The sequence below is a fragment of the Astyanax mexicanus genome, chromosome 14, assembly GCF_023375975.1.
Source record: "Astyanax mexicanus isolate ESR-SI-001 chromosome 14, AstMex3_surface, whole genome shotgun sequence".
NCBI classification, from domain to species: domain Eukaryota; kingdom Metazoa; phylum Chordata; class Actinopteri; order Characiformes; family Acestrorhamphidae; genus Astyanax; species Astyanax mexicanus.
Genome location: NC_064421.1, coordinates 37,054,135 through 37,075,329, shown reverse-complemented (window position 1 = coordinate 37,075,329; position 21,195 = coordinate 37,054,135). Strand labels below are relative to the sequence as shown.

At 37.7% G+C, this 21,195-nt stretch overlaps 1 protein-coding gene across 1 annotated transcript in view; it reads right to left on the bottom strand.

Moving 5' to 3' along the window:
* itsn2b (intersectin 2b) overlaps positions 1-21,195 on the bottom strand; it is a 109,385-nt gene that overhangs the window by 72,653 nt on the left and 15,537 nt on the right. The window contains exons 3-8 of the mRNA XM_049464098.1: positions 19,251-19,343; positions 17,773-17,836; positions 17,156-17,322; positions 15,110-15,325; positions 7,376-7,463; positions 3,917-4,059 (exon numbers count right to left, since the gene is read on the bottom strand). Of these exons, the coding sequence (XP_049320055.1) occupies positions 3,917-4,059; positions 7,376-7,463; positions 15,110-15,325; positions 17,156-17,322; positions 17,773-17,836; positions 19,251-19,343 (771 nt within the window). The remainder of the gene's footprint in view (positions 1-3,916; positions 4,060-7,375; positions 7,464-15,109; positions 15,326-17,155; positions 17,323-17,772; positions 17,837-19,250; positions 19,344-21,195) is intronic.

The window sequence follows — 21,195 nt, the reverse complement described above, 5'->3', positions numbered from 1 at the left end:
AATTGTGCACAGTTCCAGATGTTTAACATTAATTATACCCTAAACTAATTTAGGGCTCTTGAGCGAGGCTGAGTGAAGTCATTTTGAAATTTAAGGCTGTTTGAAAAAGATTACTCCAAGGCTTTTAGAGTGTTCTGGGGGTTGAAGTTCCTCATAGGCCATAAAGTAGGGGTAATGTGTGTGTGTGTGTGTCCAAGCGGTGAAGAAACCTTTGTTTAGTCCACTACAGGCTCCCCCTCGTACGCTGCGGCATCCCCCCTGGGATCTTCTGCTAGTGCTAAACGCTCTCTGTGAGGCTCCTTTTGAACCGCTGGAGCTGGCAGAGCTAAAATGGATTTCTCTTAAAACTGCTTTCCTGCTGGCTGTTTGCACAGTGAAGCGGAGATGTGATCTGTCAGCCCCTTGTGTTTACAATGGGGCTTGAATGATTGCAGTGTGAGACTGAGGCCGAACGCTGTGTTTCTGCCTAAGGTGTTGAATCCTGCTTTTGTGAATCAAACCATTGATCTTCCAGCCTATGTGGACAGTTCTGATACCAGGAGACTGATATTGTGCCCTGTGAGGGCTCTACGGGCTTATGTGTCAGCTACAACGGCTGTTCGTCAGACGGATCAGCTGTTTGTTTGTTTCTCTGCTGCAAAGTTGGGAAAACCACTTTCGAAGCAGCATTTATCCCACTGGCTGGTGGAGGTTATTCAAGGGGCCTACAAGGCTGCGGTCCCCTGTCTGCCCCGACTACAGGACATTCTGTTCGAGGTAGCACCACATCTTGGGCTGCGCTTCAAGGAGTGTCTCTATTGGAGATTTGTGCAGCGGCCACATGGTCGTCACCATGCACATTTTCTCGTTTCTACAGTATGAATGTGGCAGCCGCCGAGGGCTTATCTACGGCGGTTCTGTCCGGAGTCTCCTCGTGACATCGCTGGTATGCTTCATCCATATTAAGCACCGCCCTGGCGGTCAGGAACTATGAAACATAACGCTAGTTACGTATGTAACTGTGGTTATGTGAATAGTGGATGACCGCCAGGGTTCTTGGTCACTCGGATTGAGGAGGAGCAGCGAGTGCCAGGGGGTATTATACCCCTTCATGCGTCACACGCTGTGTCACGTGAGTGACTTCGTTGGTATACTACTCTCGGTTCGCCGTGGGCACGGCAGTGATACATTCACATTAAGCACCGCCCTGCCGGTCACCCATTATTCACATAACCACAGTTACATACGTAACTAGCGTTTAAGCATGCAAAATTGGAACTCAGTTTATAGAGAGACAGATGTAAATAAGGCATATAACGATTTCTTGGAGATTTTCTGTACTTTATATAATAAACATTGTCCACTTAAAGAATATTGTAAAAACAATAAATACAATAAATGTCCTTGGCTAACCAAAGGAATATTAAATGCTTGTAAAAAGAAAAATAACCTATATAAAAAATTTATAAAGTCAAAAACGTATGTGGATAAAAAAAGATAAAGTATACAAAAACAAGCTAACAGAAATCATTCGAACAAGTAAAAAATTGTACTTTAATGAAATTTTACAAAACAATAAAAATAATATTAAGGAAACTTGGAATATTCTGAATAGTTTAATTAAACCAGGAGCCTCTAAAACTAAGTATGCAGATCATTTTGTTGATAAAAATGTCCATGATTTTAATATGAACAATATAGTAAATGGGTTCAATAATTTTTTTGTAAATGTTGGCCCAGATTTGGCTGCTGATATCCCAAATTTAGGACATCATCAGTCCAATGAAACTATAAAAGGAAACTTAAACTCAGTCTTTCTTTCTGCAACAGATGAACATGAAGTAAAAAATATTGTTAACCAATGTAAAAGTAAAATATCTACAGACTGTCATGATATAGATATGGCATTAGTTAAAAAAGTTATAAATAACATTTCAAACCTCTGACCTATATTTGTAATCCGTCTTTCCAAACTGGATGCGTTCCGAAAAAAATTGCAAAAGTTGTACCAATCTACAAAAACGACAATAAATATATTTTTACTAATTACAGACCTATTTCTTTACTTTTGCAATTTTCAAAAAATTTAGAAAAATTGTTTGATTCTCGTTTAGAAAAAATTATTATAAATTATAAATGAAGGTCAATATGGCTTCAGAGCCAAAATAACTACTTCAATGGCTATTATTGAGGCAATAGAAGAAGTCACAAATGCATTGGACAGGAAAAGATATGCAGTTGGAATATTCATGACCTCAAAAAGGCCTTTGATACTATTGACCATTCAATATTATTAAATAAAGTAGAGAAATATGGAATAAGAGGAGTTGCAGGTAACTGGATAGAGTTATCTCACAGAAAGGGTTCAATACGTGCAAATGGGCAATTATACATCTGAATATCTTGGCATTGCTTGTGGTGTCCCCCAGGGGGCCGTGCTGGGCCCAAAATTGTTTAACATGTATATTAATGATATTTTCAATGTATTAAAATCACTGAAACTAATATTATTTGCTGATGATACTAATATTTTTTATAGCAGTGACAATCATAATGAACTTATGAATACTGTAAATGATGAATTAAATAAAATAAAAGAATGGATGGACAGAAACAAGTTATCATTAAATCTAAATAAAACAAAACAATGATATTTGGTAATGATAAGATTAATTCTGTATTACAAATAAGCATAGATGGTGCCCAAATTGGAATTGTAGCTGAAAACAAATTTTTAGGAGTAATAATAGACAGTAAATTAACATGGAAAGCCCACATCAGACACATAAAAACAAAAAATTCAAAAAGCCTCTCTATTATGAACAAAGTAAAGCAATTCCTCGATTATAATGCACTTCGTACACCATATTGTTCTCTAGTTCTCCCATATTTATCATATTGTGTGGAAGAATGGGGCAACAATTATCAATGTACAAAACAAACACTATTTCAATTACGAAAACGAGCAATGAAAATTATACACAAAGATGGATTTTTAGAACATAGTAATAATCTTTTTATTCAATCAAAATTACTTAAGATTCATGACATCGTAAACTATTACATAGTACAGATTCTATTTAAGGCGTTTAACAACTTACTACCAAGTAATATCCAGAAGTTCTTCATAGTTAAAGAGCTCATAATCTTAGAGGTTTTGCTAAGTTTTCATCATGAGAACTACCAGGAAAAAATGTGTGTCTGTATGTGGAGTTAAATTATGGAATAGCCTGGACTCCAAACACAAGCAATGCCAAAGTATTCATAAATTCAATAAAGTTATATTATAAAAAGATGGTTTGGGATTAGTATAGCGTGATTGGGACTTAATATAAAAAAATAAAATAAAATAAAAAGTTATTGTGGTTTTCTGTGTTTTATGATTGTTTCCTTTCCTTACCATTGCATGTTTTGTTGTTCTCTTATCACTGTTGGTATGTGCTTTGTATGTTTGTTTTGTAGTTTTTTTACTTCTTTTTTTCTTCTTTTTTTTTTGTTACCTTAACTAGTATTGTTGCCCTCTTACCATTGTTGGTATGTTGTTATGCGTCGCTGCTTGTTTATAGTATTAGAACTTTCTTTACTACCGTCGTTGGTATCTAGGTTAGTGGATTCTAAGTATTTGTAAATATAATTTTCTTTGTTGTTAAATTCATTTAATTTAAGTTGATGGGAAGTGGCTATGTAAGCTATGTAAGTTATGTTAATTTTGAAGAAAGGGGTGGGTTTAAATAAGTTTTCTTCTTCCCACTCCTTTTTGAGTAGCTGTATTGTATATCTTCTGCTCAAAATAAAAAAGCAAAAAAAGCAAAAAAAAAAACATACCAAAGAATTTCATACTCTTAACTTTACAGGAATAGTTTTCAGGTTTTCAGATGGCCCATTCCTGTTCAAGCTTTCAGTCTGATAAAAAAAAAAAAGTTATTGTCAGACATACCTGAAAGGTAGCCAAGCATCTGCTTATCCAGGCTGTTGAACTGCTGTCTGTATTTAAGCCGGGCTGACTGCGGAACTGCCCAGTCCACAGGGCCAGCTTTAGGAGAGTTGCTGGTTAAAGAAGTGGTGGAAGAGGAGTTGGAGCTAAAAGGGAAACAATGTGTGGTCTAATTAACATTATTCTAAATAAACCTTTAATTAAAGTAAAAACACATTACTCAAAACCAAAGAAAATATGAGTATAATACGGTGGCGGGAGGGCGCTCTTAAAATGACAAGCAGACATTCAAGTGGGCTGATGTGGGTGAAATCTGTGGACTGACCATTGGGGGCGCTATTAATGATATACCTGTTTGTTTAATAAAAAAAAACAAACAAATAAAAAAAAAATAACAGAATAAAGAAGCTAGAAGTTATCTAACAGCCCGTGGCTCTATCAAAAAAATCTTTAATAAATTTTTCTGTTTTGGAAAATTAAGTTTCTAAATAAAGAGCATTTTTGAGACGGACAGTCCGATTTTTTTTTCATTATAGTTCAACCTCACGGGCCAGATGTTTCTTGCTTGCGGGCCGCATCTGGCCCGCGGGCCGCCTATTGCCGACCTATGGTCTATAGCATCAATGCCTTCATCATGCAGGAACTGCAGGAACACACTCCAGCCACATGAGGTCTAGCATTGTCCTGCATTAGGAGGAACCCAGGGCCCACTGCACCAGCATATGATCTCACAATGGATCTGAGGATCTCATCCCAGTAGCTAACAGCAGTCAGGGTACCTCTGGCGAGCAAATGGAGATCTGTGCGGCCCTTCAAAGAAATGCCTCCCCACACCATTACTGACCCACTGCCAAACCGGTCATGCTGGAGGATGTTTCAGCAGCAGAACTTTCTCCACGGCGTCTCCAGACTGTGAACCTGCTCATATCCGTGAAGAGCACAGGGCACCAACGGCTAATCTGCCAATTTTGGTGTTCTCTAACAAATGCCAATCGTCCTCCTCGGTGTTGGGGCCTCATACCACCCTCATGGAGTCTGTTTCCGACAGTTTGAGCAGAAACATGGATATTAGTGGCCTGCTGGAGGTCATTTTGCAGAGCTCTTGCACTGCTCCTCCTGTTCCTCCTTAAACAAAGGAAGAGGTAGCAGCCCTGCTGCTGGGTTGTTGCCCTCCTACAGCCCCCTTCATGTCTCCTGGTATACTGGCCTCATGGTATCTGCTCCATGCTCTGGACACTGTGCTGCTGACAGACACAGCAAACATTCTTGTCACAGCTCGCAGTCCTAACGGTTTGATCACGTTTGGTTTTCTTTCGTACCGGTCTGAGAGATCATTGTTGACGACGGAGGGATGTGCTGGGTTTTGGTCATTTCCTTGAAGTTTTATGGTGTATTGTTATTGTTATTAAGTGCTAATTGTAGTCTTCTGAGATGGGGTGGAGGCTCATCAGCCTCTAAGTACAAGCTGTTAACTGGTGATGTTCTGAAGACCCCTAAGGCTAGTCTCAGGCCTTGGTGAATAATGGTGTTCAGTGAGTTTATATAGGACTTTCTAGTTGCTCCATAGATAAAGCTGCCATAGTCCAGCCGTGATTGGATTATTGTTTTCAATAGATGATTTAGCAACGAGTATTTAGCTCCCTATCTTGTTTTAGCCAGATTTTTTATTGTATTAAGAGATTTCTGACATTTCTTTTTTAGTTGCTGAATGTGAGGAATGAAGGAGAGTTTGCTATCCATTACTAGGCCTAAGAAACTGGTTTCCTTCTCTACCTTGATGCATTCTCTATCTAGAAATAGGTTTGGTTCAGGGTGAAGTGATCTTATCTGGCAAAAATGATTACATATTGTCTTTGTTTTGGAGAGTTTAAATCCATTTTTTTTTGTCCATTTATGTATGTTGTTAATGGTCTGTTGTAATTTCCTTTCCAGAGTTGGCAAGAGGTTCAGAAAAGGTGTCATTTACTTTAACTCTAAAATTTCTGTCCATTAAGAAGTTTTTAATGAAGATGGCAGATGCCCACGTAATCCCATTTGAAACATATCCCTAAGTATACCATATTTCCATGTGGTATCATATGCTTTTTCTAGATCAAAGAAGACCGCCACTACGTGTTTTTGTTAAGGAAGCCATCTCTGATGTATGTTTCAATCCAGACTAGATGGTCTATTGTGCTTCTTCCTCTTCTAAAGCCGCTTTGAAACTTGTTTATCATGTTATCTCTTCCCAGGAACCATACAAGTCTGTGATTCACCATCCTTTCCATAGTTTTGCATAAGCAACTTGTTAGGGCTATGGGCCGATAATTATTTGGTTCTTTGTGGTCCTTTTCCGGTTAAGGAATAGGAATAATATTTGCTTCCTTCCAGGATGTTGGGATTTTTCCTGTAGTCCATATGTCATTTATACTATGTAGGAGCATCGATAGAGCAATATGAGGGAGGTGATTTAAAAACTGGTAATGAACATGATGTGGGTGACAAAGTTTCTCCATGTTTGCTTTTTTTCCTCATTGACTGTCCTGCGGGCTTGAGCTCTAGCGATTTTAAGTCAGATGAGATTTTCAGTTGTAGGATTCTTGTTGAACAGCCTCTCAGTCTTCTCACAGGCTTTTATGGCTAATTTGCACTTCTCGTTGAACCAAGGGTTGTGTGGTTTTGGGGTCTTTGGGTTTGATCTCGGGATGTTTTTTTTGCTATTTCCATAAGAGTGTGCGTGAACCATTTAATGGGATCTGCATTGTTCCCCTTGGATGGGTGAAATTCTGTCCAGCAAAAGCTTTCAAACTGGTACCAGTTTGCTTTTTTGAGAAGCCATTTCTTGGTGTTCTTCCAAAGTACGGTAAAACAGATAAACAAAACAAAACTAAAGTATTAACCCATCTGTTTTATGTAGTGGACATGGACACATTTCATTTAAAACCAAAAGTCAGAACAGTAAGAGAAACAAACAAATAGAGAACAAATAGAGATTAAAACAAGCGTCTAAGAGAGAGGACAGGAAGAGAGGTGGGGGGGACAGACAATTCTGTTACCACAGTGATACTCCACAATACCAGGTAAATTGGCTTACAGCTTAAAAATGCACATACCACCTGTAAATCTTATTAGATATTGAAATTTACATATTTACCCTAATAGCATGTACCGTGTGGACTCCCTGTACAGTGATGTTTATACAGGGTGCATGGTACCATCAAGCTTTTAAATATAGTTGAACTTACTTCAGAATAAACAGAATAAACCGTTGCTGTTTTACGTTAATTAGGATTACCAAATGTATCTATATTTGCCAAATGCCAGAACAATAAAAGAGAGAATTTTAAGGCATTTTATTTTCTACAAGTCTAGTTTTAACACATCACCCTTCATTAAATCAGTTAAACTAACATGTCAGTGTTAAACATTGTTTACTAATGTCTTACTCATTTGATGGACACAAATGAATGGAAAAGTTCTCACCTGCTTGTGCCAGGGTCCAGAATAGAGTTCACAGGAGCGGACGAAAATCCCAAAGGAGAAGGAGTGAAAGAACTGTTCAATGGCAGAGCTATAGAAACAAGGAAAGATAAACCAGCACAATAAGTTATATATTTATATATTTATATATTTATATATATATATATATATATATATATATATATATATATATATATATATATATATATATATATATCTTTGCTAATGCTACAGATTAGTGCTGGACGGTATGACCAAAAATGTACATGAGAGTATTTTTCAAGATTCTGATTCTGATCGTTTTGCAAGATTAGGGTCTTATATAGATTTTAGCCCTTAGACGCCACATAGACTGTCATATCGAGTGCCCCCAGTGCATTAATTTACACTGAGGAAGGTGGTTAATGCTCTTTAACAAAGACACACATATGGTATTGCATATTAATACGTGTTTAAATTAATTCATTTTATATTCATATGTACATACATCAGTTCGAACAATCCGGCTCTTTTTTGCAGCACGTGATTGGTGTGTCTACACTGAGCAAGAGTGGAATGGGAAAGGGAGTTCAAGAAGATACTTATAAACCACAATAGAACACAGCATAAAAATATACATTAAGGAAGAAAATATTATAAAAATAGAGAAATATTAACAAGAGGCCAGTAAAAGCTAATCATAAAATCTTACAGTTTTAGGCATTCAACATTAAAGGGGAGTACTCAATATACCTACGTCTTACACGTGATATCTCAAACTGTATTGTAACCACAACTGTCCCCTCTTCCAAAACATGGCAGATTATAACAGAAACAGAATAAACCCCACAAAGAGGAGTTTTTTTTTTTTTTTTTTTTTTTTTTAACCCCACGCTTTGCCAAAGTTCGCAAATCACCTGGATGCTCAGTTTTTTTTTCTGTTCAGTTTCTGATTTGCACATTTCTTTCTTTATTTTGGTACTTAGTTGTCACGTGATTTACAAATTGGCTGTACGTGTTTGTGAATCATAACATGGTAATTATGTTTTATTTGATTTATTTATTGCTTTTTGCATTTGTAAAACCTGTTATATTTGTTTGTTTAGAGCAATGTATTAGAAAAGCTGTGTATTTATTTGAAGGTTACATATGTATTTACAACCATCAGGTTTTGTGTTTGTAAAACATACCGTGTGTTAGATAGTTGTGTTTTCTATTTGTAAAACGTGCTGTGTGTAGTTTTGGCACAAATTTAGCTCCATAGATATCTGTTTTAGGGTGCTTTCACACCTGCCTGATTTGGTCCGGACTTTTGGACTTTTCAGTTTGGCAAAGTAGCAGGTGTGAAAGGGGTCTGGACCAAAGGACCAGATTTTGGTCCGAGCAAGAGAGGTGGTCTCGGTCCGGATCTTCTGAACCATGATCCGGTTCGCCTGCAGTGTGAAAGCGCTTTTGTGGATGGTTTGAACTTTCGGACCAATTACAGAAAAGCTGAGCAGGCGTTCCTTATGACGATGTTTTAAGGTCGACAAAAAAAAAAAAAAAAAACAGTTCACTTTGAGAATAAAGTCGTAATATTACAAGAATAAAGATGTAATATTACGCGATTAAAGTCATAGTATTACCAGAGTTCTAACAGCGTGGGTTGCCGTTTAAGAGCAGAGCTTCTGAAAGGGGCATTTTCCACTCATTATCTGTCACAGGGCTAATCGCCATTTATCTATTATTTATTATCTACATTTATAACCTGCAGATTATTTATGTGGTGCTAGTTTAGTTAATACACTGTCCAGATTTTCCCAAGGTAGCATAGCCGAGCCTTCAGCACCTCTGCCGTGAGCATCCTTCCATGTGGGGAGAGCGTGTGCTGCTGCCCGGACATTTCCTGCCTTTTAGTTTGGAACAGAATATAATATATCAAGAAATTACACTAAAAACAGTTCATACAAATAATTTACAATGTAATAAAAAATTACACTTGAATGCAAATTAAATGTAAATTAACCATTTAAATATATTATTGTCAGATACATCATTACAAATCAATAACTATACTGAATGAGCTCAGAAACAAACTGTACATAAACAGTGTAATCACAGAGTAATCACTAGGGTTAGGCGGCATTGAAATTTTCATACCGCCATAACGTCGTCAGATTATATGGCGGTATACAGTATTACCGGCGGGGGCTTAGTTTAGTTTTTTTCATTTTATATCTATTTTTCAGTTTTTATTAAATGCTGTTATTAGCTTAGCTTCTAGTTTGTTGCTGCCTTCTATCTTATTTAGCATACAGAAATACTCACTGGTCTTTTCAACGAATGTTGATATATTTATTTAATAGCTGTATCTAACTATTTTAAGCCAGACAGGCACTGTGTGATTTTTTAATCGGTGAGGAGAGCTCATTCGCATGTTTGAATGGTTTGTCCTGTAGGAAAACGAACGTGATTGATCTGCTGACACTGTTGTCAGACTGGCAGGCTGAGAGACTGCAGGTCATGCAGCCCGTAGGCAGTAGAAGAAGCACGAAGTAGGCACACATTAATCCACCTGCGGAGCTTTAAACGCGCGGATGAGCTCGCGTTCAGGCAGACAATCTAAACTCTAGTATGCAGAACTATATTATTATTGTTATTCATTTTCTATTCTTTTAAATAGCAGGATACTTTCATTTTTATTTCTCTGCCCGGACCCGACCCGGCCAGAGGAATGTAATAGAAAATCTTGGGTCAGTCCAGGCTCCAGGAAATAGTCTGTGATGTAATCATCTAATTTTTAATACTATTTTTATTTTATATAAAGCTATAGCCTGATAATCACCATATAGCTAAGTGCAAAACGAACGAAATTATGAAAACTGAAAGTGAAAGTTCTCCTTAACTGAAGCTAATAAATTAATAATAAGTAATTAAAAGAAAAAACTAAAAGGAACTGAAATTACAGATTGAATACCCTCATTTTCGTGTTTGTTAATTTATTTATAAGCGCTGTATCCACTACAACCGTTTAACAGCGGGTGGTGTTGTGCCGTTTCTGCTCCCAAAGGGGAGCCGGATTCTGCGGGGTCAGATTTCGGCAGCGAGCTGCAGCGCACAGAGCACCTCGCAGTGCGCGGAATTACTTATATTTACAGCGCTCGAGCTAGCCGCGTAATAACGACAGAAAACTCTGAGGAAACTGCAGAATACTGTATGGGATTAGAATATGCGCACGAAGGAGATAAAAAAAAAGGAGAGAAAGTAGAGAAACAGAAGATAGAGAATATTTGAGAAGCAGCTGTAACTTTACCTGTGAGTAACTCACACTGAACACTCTTTCATTGTGGATGCGCAGAATGTCTTAAACGTCCTGTTTTTCAAAGTACAGATTTGGCACGTCACGGGGTTAATATACAGTCACTATTTTACAAATACCAACACCATATTTAAATACCGCGGTATACCGAAATACCGTCATACCGCCCAACCCTAATTGTCACCTTTCACAGGTATATAATGATGGAAACACAAAATTGCATTTCATGTATAACATATGCTGTTTCTATACCTGATAAAATAGACTAAATATCTGCATACTGTCAAATCACAGTGTCCTGCTTAAGAGACACAGGCACAGAGACACTTAAGTCACAGGCCTCATATAAAAGACATAAAATTGGTATATTTTTATAGTATAGTTATATTTTCTGAATTATGAATTTTATTATGTAACCAGGGGTGCATTTCCTTGGAGGCTGACTGAGTGACTAATACTAAAAATAATACATGGTTGGATGTAAAGTTATAGCAGGCGTTTTGTAAGGTAGACTATCTGCTGGGAAATATTAGGAATATTTTAATATGAATCATGTTTAATCAATACGTTAGCCTTATAGTACTAAATAGTTATTGAGAAATTAATAAACACGTTTCCACATTGTAGAGATCATAGATCATAACTTTGACACGCATATCATGTTTCACAGTATATTTGATCTTGACAACACAGAAACAATCAACCTTGATTCAATAAAATGTTTATTTCCTTTATTAATTACTTAAATTTACTCTATTTCTGTTCCAAACTAAAAGGCAGGAAATGTCCGGGCAGCAGCGCACACTCTCCTCACACGGGAGGATTCTCGCGGCAGAGGTGCTGAAGGCTCAGCTATGCCACCATGGGAAAATCTAGGCACTGTATTATCTAGACTGTAACACTACATTAATAATCTGCAGGTTATAAATGTAGATAATAAATAATAGATAAATGGCGATTAGCCCTGTAAAAGATAATGAGTGGAAAATGCCCCTTTCAGTGCTCTGCTCTTAAACAGCAACCCATGCAGTTAGAACTACATTTCCTTTAAAATACTTTGACTTTCTCGTACTATTACGACTTTAATCTCAAATAATAATGTTAATTACGAGAATGAAGTTGTCATATTACGAGCACAAAGCATAATATTACACCTTCATTCTCGTAATATTACATCTTTATTCTGGAAGTGAACAGTCCGGACTTTCAGGTGTGAAAGCACCCTAAGTGTAATATGATGTTAATGTCCTTCATTTAACAATTACTGTTCGGTTCAGAAGAACTGGGATATTTCAGTGCGTGTTTTTTCTCCTTCCCCGGCCCTGCTTTTCCCTCTGTCTCCACCTCAAAATCCCACCCCCGCCCAACCGCTGTTACTTTTTACAGAAGGAAAAAACTCTTTAATTTGAGTTTGCTAATTCCCTGTTAAGAAAATTAAAAGTTTGAGTTTATCCAGCTGTCTCTGGCTGGTTCTGGTGACAAAACTTTAATGTTTTATTTGTGGTTATTGATTGGATATGTTCTCTGCATTCTGTCTACTGGGAGATTAGACTGCTTAGGACGCGGGGGACACACAAAGTTTAGACTAGTAGGAGAGGCAGAGAACTGAGAGTACGAGCGAGAGGACAGAGGAGAAATACAGCAATTATAAACTCTATCACCCGTATTTAGCGTTATATTGACTGTATGTTATGCCAGGGAGGGCCGCGGTCGGCAGGGCTGTGCCACACGTGAGGGAGGGCTGCGGTCGGCAGAGCTGTGCCCCACGCGAGGAAGAGCCGCGGTCGGCGGGGCTGTTAATTGTTAGTTAATTGAATAATATTCATGTTTACATTTCATATTAATGCATTTTATTTAAATTAGCCTGTTTTTGATTAATGATAAGAATAAGTGTTCCTTTTTTTATAATAAATGTTGTGATTTTAATTCATCTGTTCCTTTTTTTCTGTTTAATATTGGCTCCGCAATGTGAGTAGAAGCACCTTGTTGATTTGAAATAGAAAGGGATAAAAACGTACTGCATGTCGGAGGTAGATATTATTAATATATATCGAAACCAAACCGAAACCGTGGCCCATGAACCGCGATACGAACCGAACCGTGGCCACACTGTACCGTTGCATCCCTAGTATACATGATCTTGATATGGTTTAAAACACGCAGGCAGCATCAGTAAATGGTTCATTTCCCTTATTGATGACTGGAATTGATTGTATTTACGTTACATTGTTCAGAATAACCAAGCTAAATGCAGCGGAAAACATGCAAAGTACGACACGCCCTCCCAACACAGAAGGCATAAAAAAGTATAAATTCGAAAATGACATGCTTATTAGAAAGAAGCTTTTACAAAAAATCCTCCAATTTTAAAGTTAGCTATATTTTAGCTATAAACTAAATAATTTAAGATTAATATTAACTAACAAGCAAATTAAAATGACCAAGTGGGGTCATCAAATGCTGAATTATTAGCTTCAGACTTCCTAACGTCATGTAATCTTTATCTTAATTAAAAACAGTAGCATGCAGAGAGCTACAAGGAATGGGTTTCAATGGTTGAGCAAGTCAAGCCTTACCATTACCAAACACAATGCAAAGCGCCCGATGCAGTGCTGTAAAGAACGCTACCACTGGGCATTGTACAGCAGTGGACACATTTTCTCTGGAGTGACTCAACACACTTCTCTGCATGATATGACTGATGCGCTGTGCAGACAGATGAGTCTGGGTTTGGTGGTCGTCAGGAGAACTGTCCTTGTCTGATTGCACGGTGCAGACGGATGAGTCTGGGTTTGGTGGTCACCAGGGCTGTGACCGAAATGGCTCCCTATTTACCAATTAGGGCACTATTGAGTATGTCAGCCATTTTTCTTTGAGTGTCCGAATCTTAAGGGGGAATTGGAACATGATTTTGAGGGCACTAAAAACTCCCATAATGCATCATGATTTTTAGTCAATTTCACTGCTTACTAAGCGAGCTGTGTCCCAAAATGCATTGCGGGTCTCGCTACTAAGTAACAGACAGCCGAAGAAACTGAGCGGACAGCGAGCCACCAGGCTTGCCAGATTGTTACAGTGGGATTCAGACAAAACCAATTCACCGGGTAAAATGTGTTTCAAATCCGCCGAAATACTGAGAAAACCACACAGCTGATGTTCGTCATATTAACAATATTACAGGGTTTATTCCAACATCATCTTAACTAAAATACCTTAAATATCTTAAATATCACTAATTACAAAAATTATATTTAAATGAGTTTATCTGCATATTTGTATTATGTGTTTTGTGCCTTGTATCATTGGACACACGAACCAAAAAAGTAAATACAGTACATAAAAATAACCTTGCAAGCAATGAAAGAAATAAATACATATAATAACGAACATAAACACAGCTTTAAATGTGCAGGAAGCTCCGTCTCTGCCAGGTTAGATATCTAACTATAACACTGCTGAGTTAAATTTCCAAACTCTTAACACTTGGTAGTTTTGTTCACCCGTCAAATCACAGCGTTTCCTCCAGACAATTTCAGACACAACTCGACATTTGGCATGAAACCACCCAATCTGGCAACATTGTGAGCCGGTGCATGCTGTTAATTTCAGGTTTTCTTCATTTAGTTCAATAATGTGAGGATTATCTTTTAAACAGCGTAAAAATAACAAACAGATAAATAACTTCATGATCAGCTCAGAGCTTCACTAACTTCACTAACTAATTCAGAGCTCAGTTGAGTGTGTTTATGAAGTTTTAAACACGGCTCAACCCTCTCTCACCTGTGTGTGTTTCTGCAACCGGTGCTGGCGCATGATAATGATGAGGTAGTGTCCGAATTCACTCCTGTTTTATCACTACTTAGTGAACTAAATAGTATCTCCCTACATAGCGCAACACTAATGAGGGAGTAGAGAGCCATTTCAGTCATAGCCCAGGGGAAAGGTGCTTGTCTGACTGTATTGTGCAGACGGATGAGTCTGGGTTTGGTGGTCGCCAGGAGAACTGTAATTGTCTGACTGCACTGTGCAGTGAAGGTTTTTCAGGAGTTGGGCTCAGCCACTAATGCTTCAGCATAGCAAGACAGGCCTGCACAGTCCTGCACTCAACCTGATAGAACCCCTTTGAGATGAAAAAGAGCAGAGACTGTGAGCCAGGCTTTCTCGTCCTACAGCAGTGTCTGACCTCACAAATATGCTTAAAATTCCAATTAATACACTACTAATCTAGGTGGAAAGCCTTTTCAGAGGAGTTAAACCTGTTACAGCTGCAAAAGGGTGGACCAACATCATATTTCACCCTTTAGATTAAGAATAGGATGTCACATTCTAATGCGTGAGAAGGAAGGCAAGTAAATACTTTTGATCATATAGTGTGCATCCACAGATACTAAATAAAACTTTGATCTTGCTGATTTTAAGTAGGTATTATAAACTTTGCAGCTGAACTGGTGAAAACTTACCGTTAGGGAGAGAAATAGGAGTGGGTTGTAAGACACCTACAGGTCCGTTGGGCAGAGCAGGAGTGCTAATGGTTGGCATCACTGACATTGCCAATCCAGCGGACATCATGGGAGTCGTGGCTGGTATCGGGTTAAATGAGGTCAATGTGGAGGTTATTGGGGTGAGAATAGGCACAGTGGGTATTATGGGAACCATATTTGCCAAGGATCCGATCCCTGGAAAACAAGATATCAATTCCAATTATTGATTATTAAAAAAAAACAAAAAAAACAACAACACTGCAAAAAAGACTATCTAAACATTACTTCACAAAAACCACATGTAAAGCAAACTGAAGGAATGTTACAAGTAGGGTTGCAACGGTATGAGATTTTCACGGTATGATAACCGTCTCAGAAAATACCGCGGTATCACGGTTATCACGGTATCACAGTTTGTTACATATATTATTAAACTGACCCTTAAAGAAATTACAACAAAGGTTTTTTGTTCAATTAACTATTTATTGTAGAAACCTGGAACAACTATATAGATAATGTCTCCTTAAAAAAAATAAACTGTACACCATTAGGTGAAGGAAACCAGGTTTTTCCACTACTCTTAAGGTCATTAAGGGTGTATATAATTATATATATATATATATATATATATATATATATATATATATATATATATATATATACATGTCCTCTAAGAAGTAAAGATCCTGTGTTTAAACTATTCAGTACAATTATTTAAGTTTAAATTATTTAATATCTGATAAACTGAGCCTGGGTCAGTGTCTGATCAACAACTGTTGTAAACGTCCGTTTTACTGCCAAGTTGGTATATAACCAGATAGAGGGGATTTATTTCTGAGTCTGGTTTTAACACATGAAAAACAGGCACGTCAGAATTTGAAAATGAACGCATGTAAATGAATGGCGTCTTTCACATCCAGTCCGGCGAGCACCTTTACACGGACACGTGAATCCATCGCAGCACGCACTTCACGCCTGTACCTGCGTGCCCAAATTTCGGATAACTCAGCGCTTTTGCGGGCGCTTACCGCATGGGTTGTGCACGACTACAAAGAGGTTTTATTTATGTTCAGATTAAAATTATAAACTAAACACATACTTTGCGCTGCACGGCGGGGTGGTGTTCTTGGAGATGGGAGAACAGGTTTGACGTATGTCCACCTTTAGCTGTGACTTTACGGCCACATTGATTATAAATCGGATAACAATCCTCGGGTGCGTTCGGCGGGTCTCTGAAATAATCCCACACTGCTGATTTTAGTTTAGCCTTTTTTTAGGCGGACGGAGATTTGTTTATCCTGATGCACTTTCTGCTGTTCTCACCGCTGTGTGCTGAGTAGCTGAAGCGGAGCAGAGTTGCGCATGCGCGGGTGAGTTTCTCCGCTGGCTTGCGTTTTACCGGTAATAAGCAAACACACACGGTATGATAACCGTGCATTTTAATACCATGGTATACCGTGAAACCGGTTACCGCTGCAACCCTAGTTACAAGTTTTCCAGAAGGCTGTGGCTTCAAACAATGTATATTGCAGCTACACTACAGCAATGAAACAAACATGTTTAAGCTATTGTGTGCAACAAATTTCATTCAAGCTTTGCTATTTGGCAAGGAATTAAACCCTAAATACTACTTCCAACTAGCAGTGCACCAATCTAATAATAGGATTGGAAACTAGTTCCGATATTATTAAAAATGAGTTGAATTCTATCTATTATTAGGCCAATTGACAATCTATTCAAAAAAGGCAATGCCCGAACTGTGGGCAACATGATGCTAATCAAGTCTTCATGAGCTGTCAACAACTATTAACAAGTATTTCAGTTTATAAACCAGCTAAAAATGTATTCAACCATGGCACTGGATCAGCATCAGAGATTTGCAATGTTTATTTACAGTATCTGTATCGGAACTGCAAAAGACATATGGGTGACCCGTACTTTCTTATACTCAAATTTTGCAGATGTGCTCTGTGTTTAGGCGAAATGTGCTGCATAATGCTCTTCAGTGGATAACTGGCAGTTTACCGAGTGATGTAACTGGCATAGTGGGAGCTGGAACTGGTGGCTGCTTCATGATGATAGGCAGAGCTGAGGGCAGATTCTGACCCTGCAGCTTCATCTTAATCAGTTTCATGGCAATGGAAAACTCCAGACGATCCATTTTACCATCCTTGTTCATGTCAGCCAGGGCCCTGTCATAGGCAGACATATACATCACCAGACAAACCGTTAAGTGCTACAGCAAACAGCTGCAGAATAAATAATAAAGCTTCACAAGCATTAAATGTTATAAGTTTGCAAAGGTCGTTTAAATACTGTTTTCAGTCAAAGTAATTAGTGGCTCTTCATATTTATTTCTGATGGGGACAGTAAAATGAGTAATCAACTAAGGGGAAACATCACCTGTTCCTGGGAGAACAAAAACAGCTGGAACAACCTTTACAATACCTTCATGTAAAAGGATCACCTTTGAAAGTTAATGTTTCAGTCGCAAATATGTTCCAGATTTACCACAATTTGCAATTAACTGTTATTAGTCTTACACTTAAACCTTAGTAGAGTTCTCCTTAATTAAGTCAGAAAACAGTTTAGTGTTAGTTTGCATAATTCTCTATTTTTAGTGTACAGAGTTCATTGCTCACCAAATTTCAGCCAACACTGTAGAAGGAAGGCCTGACTGGAGGAAAAAATTTCGTGCTTGCTCCCCTATAAACAAAAAGAAGAGAGAGAAATTAAATCTCAGGGTGTGTTCCTCATAGATAATTTCGTTCTGCCTTGCCCATTTCAGAACTCGCTCGCGGTCTTGAAAGCTGTGGAAAGCGACGATTATGGTCTCGGACTCGGCTTGCCTTTTTTAGGTCTCCGTAGCGAAATCCGGTGGGCTCGTTCCAATCTGGGTAGTGAAGGGAGGGTGTCTCCCATGTAATTCTTCAAGAGAGTTGAGACGAACGTGACCATGTTGTTTGCTTTCTTTTCGCTACCTTCAGGCACGTTAATGATGCGAAGATTCACCCTCCTAGACCGGTTCTCCAGGTCATCAATACGATCCATCAGTGTAGTGTTTAGCTTTTTCAATTCCGTAATATCTTGCTCAGCCTTGAACAGCTCATCAAAGTTGTCACCTGCTGTGGACTCCACCACGGCGACCCTCTTTTCAAGTTTATCCGCCGTCTCTTGGAAACTCGCTATAGATGCCTGGATAGGCGCCAGCGATGTATTAATTAGAGACGTCATGTCCAGTTTCAAATGTTCGCGTTGTTTTTCCATCTCTGCCGCCAATATCATACCGAAGTCTTCGGCATTAGCAGCTGCCGCCATGTTAGCCACTTTACTACTTAGCGTTCGGCTGGACTTCTTCTCAGAATCTTTCTTAGACATGTTTAGTAACCTAGAACTAGCCGTTTCAATGAATAACGAACTTAAAATACTATTACTTCGGTGTAAAGTCGTGTATATAGGTGTTTTTAGGTGATTTTAGTCAAAATCCCAGGAGACCCTCCTTCTCACGTCTTGCTCCTACATGTCCCAACCCGGAAGTCAGAGAGAAATTAAATAATAAATAATAAAAAAAAGAGATCAATAAATCAATCAATACATAGAAGTTATTTAAATAGGTAAATAAACAAATAAATGACTTAAAATGCACAACAAACTGATTTTGAACTTTGCAAAGATATCTCCTATGGAAATTAACAGGTCTGAATGTCTAGGCAATTAAACTGCTTTGGAGGTGGGGTCTAGTTGGTTCACCTTGCTTAAGTATGCTTATTATGAATTATTCAAGATGATTCTAGTCTCTTTATCTCCTCCAGCCTACCGTATCTTACATTAGCATTAGTATCTTGCATATGCAATAGTCACATTGCAGAATGTGTAATGTTCTCATTTTTGTCTACTGTAAACCTCTGCCCAATATGATCTATTTAATTTTATTATTTATTGTATAATATTTAAACAAATCTATCAAGTCAAAATAACAGAAATGCACAGAACTGGTAGGGGTGTTGCCACACTTTTAAAAGTTCAAATTACTGGTGAACTCTTCTCTTAAAACAATGGCGTTGTTTCACCTTTAATAAAATAAGCGGACATCACAACCTACCAGCCACAAAACACCTACCAGACACAAAACCCTGAGCTGGGGAGAGAGTGTCGAATTTCTGATCATGCTTATCTCTCTCCTCTGGAGTTATAGCCCAAATACTTCGGCCACCTGGGTGAGAGAGAAAAGACAGGCAAAAAGAATACTTGGTCACCAGACCTTCTCAACATAAACAGTTAAGGAGTACGAATGCAAAATATTAGAATCACTTATAGTAATACATAATCATTAAAAAAAAAACTACATTATTTAGGTCAGGGATAACAAGTTGCATTACACACAGTCAGAATTAAGAGGGTCAGAAAGTTTTTAAATGGAAAACCAAACATCCTTTTCTCAAAAAAAAAAAAAAAATCACAAATCAAATTAATATCTTTAGAACATTCTGGCTCCAGTGTGCTGCTGGTAAAACCTGTGCAGAGTTAATATCACCCGATTTTTCATGGTTAAACACTGATTTACAAAAGTAGGTATTGATAAAATGAACTAGATTATGTAAAATTGTATACTGCCCAGCTTGACAAATCGACAAACAGTAACAGTACAGATAAACAACATTCTAAAACAAACAATGTTTAGGTAATAGGCGGCAGCCCCTAAAAAATGTTTTTTTTTTTTTTTAAATAATAAAGTTAATAAGTTAATAAAGTTAAAATATTGCTTTAAGCAGTGACTACATTAACTGCTCAAACCAGATAAAATGACGTGCCACATCACTCTAACAAATGTTTTCCACATATATACATATTGTACACCAACATATTTAGAATGTCGATATCACAAAATAAATCACACAGCTTTCATTAAAAAAAAAATTAGCCACGTCAGAACCTTCATAAAATTGAACAGGATCTCCATCCCTCCATTCATCCATAGCAGTACTATCACAGATCCAGAAGGACAATTTATCATCAACAGTAATCATTAAGGATAATACAACAATAGCTAGTATATATAAGGTCCAAATTCAGATTTGCCCACATTCTTCCAAACACTTTTTCACAAACTGTCCAAATATCCATATTCCCATATTATAATAGGTGGTGAATTCAAACGCAGTAATAAACCCAGAACTAGACCATTTTTCCCATCCATTATCTAATAAACTTCTCAATTCTTCATCCACAATTAAACAATATATTACATATTATGTTTATCTGGAGATTACACAACTGAAAAACAAAGAATTCACATATCACTCCCAACATCATAAAACATACTTCCGAATCAATAATTTCTGGGTAACAACAGACTCATACATGGAGTAACAGAGCCTAACATTCAAAGAAATATTATATCAGACCATGGTCCTATATCCTTGAAATTATTAACAGAAATTAAACCCCAATCCAAACCAAGATTGAGATTCAATACTTAAATATCTCTACTCAAACATCCGAATTTCACCACATCCCAGACATAACAGCTAGTACACTTTGGAAAACAGCAAAAACAGTCTTAAGAGGAAAAATAATATACTCCAAAAAAAAGAAAATGAAGAAACAACAGAAGAACATTTATTAGAACAAGAGGTGAAGAGACTGGAAACCCAGGCCTCTCAAACACCCACAAATACACCGTGTTCCAAAATTATTATGCAGATTGAATTTAAGTGTCAAGATTTTATTTTTGTTTCTCAATTAAACTTAGTTTGCCAGGTGAGCCCAATTAAAAGAAAACTATTAAGAAGGATGTTCCACGTTATTAAGCAGTCCACAGGTTTCAAGCAAAGTGGGAAAGATAAAGGACCTCTTTGCTGCTGAAAAGCATCAAATAGTGCAATGCCTTGGACAATGTATGAAAACATTAGATATATCATGAAAACTTTAGCATGATCATCGTACTGTGAACAGATTTGTGGTTTATTCACAGCACAGACGGGTTTGTGCAGATAAAAGCAAAATGAGGATATGTTACACATTTGTGAATGTGTGCTGACAGCGTGTGTGGGAGGGAGGTTCAG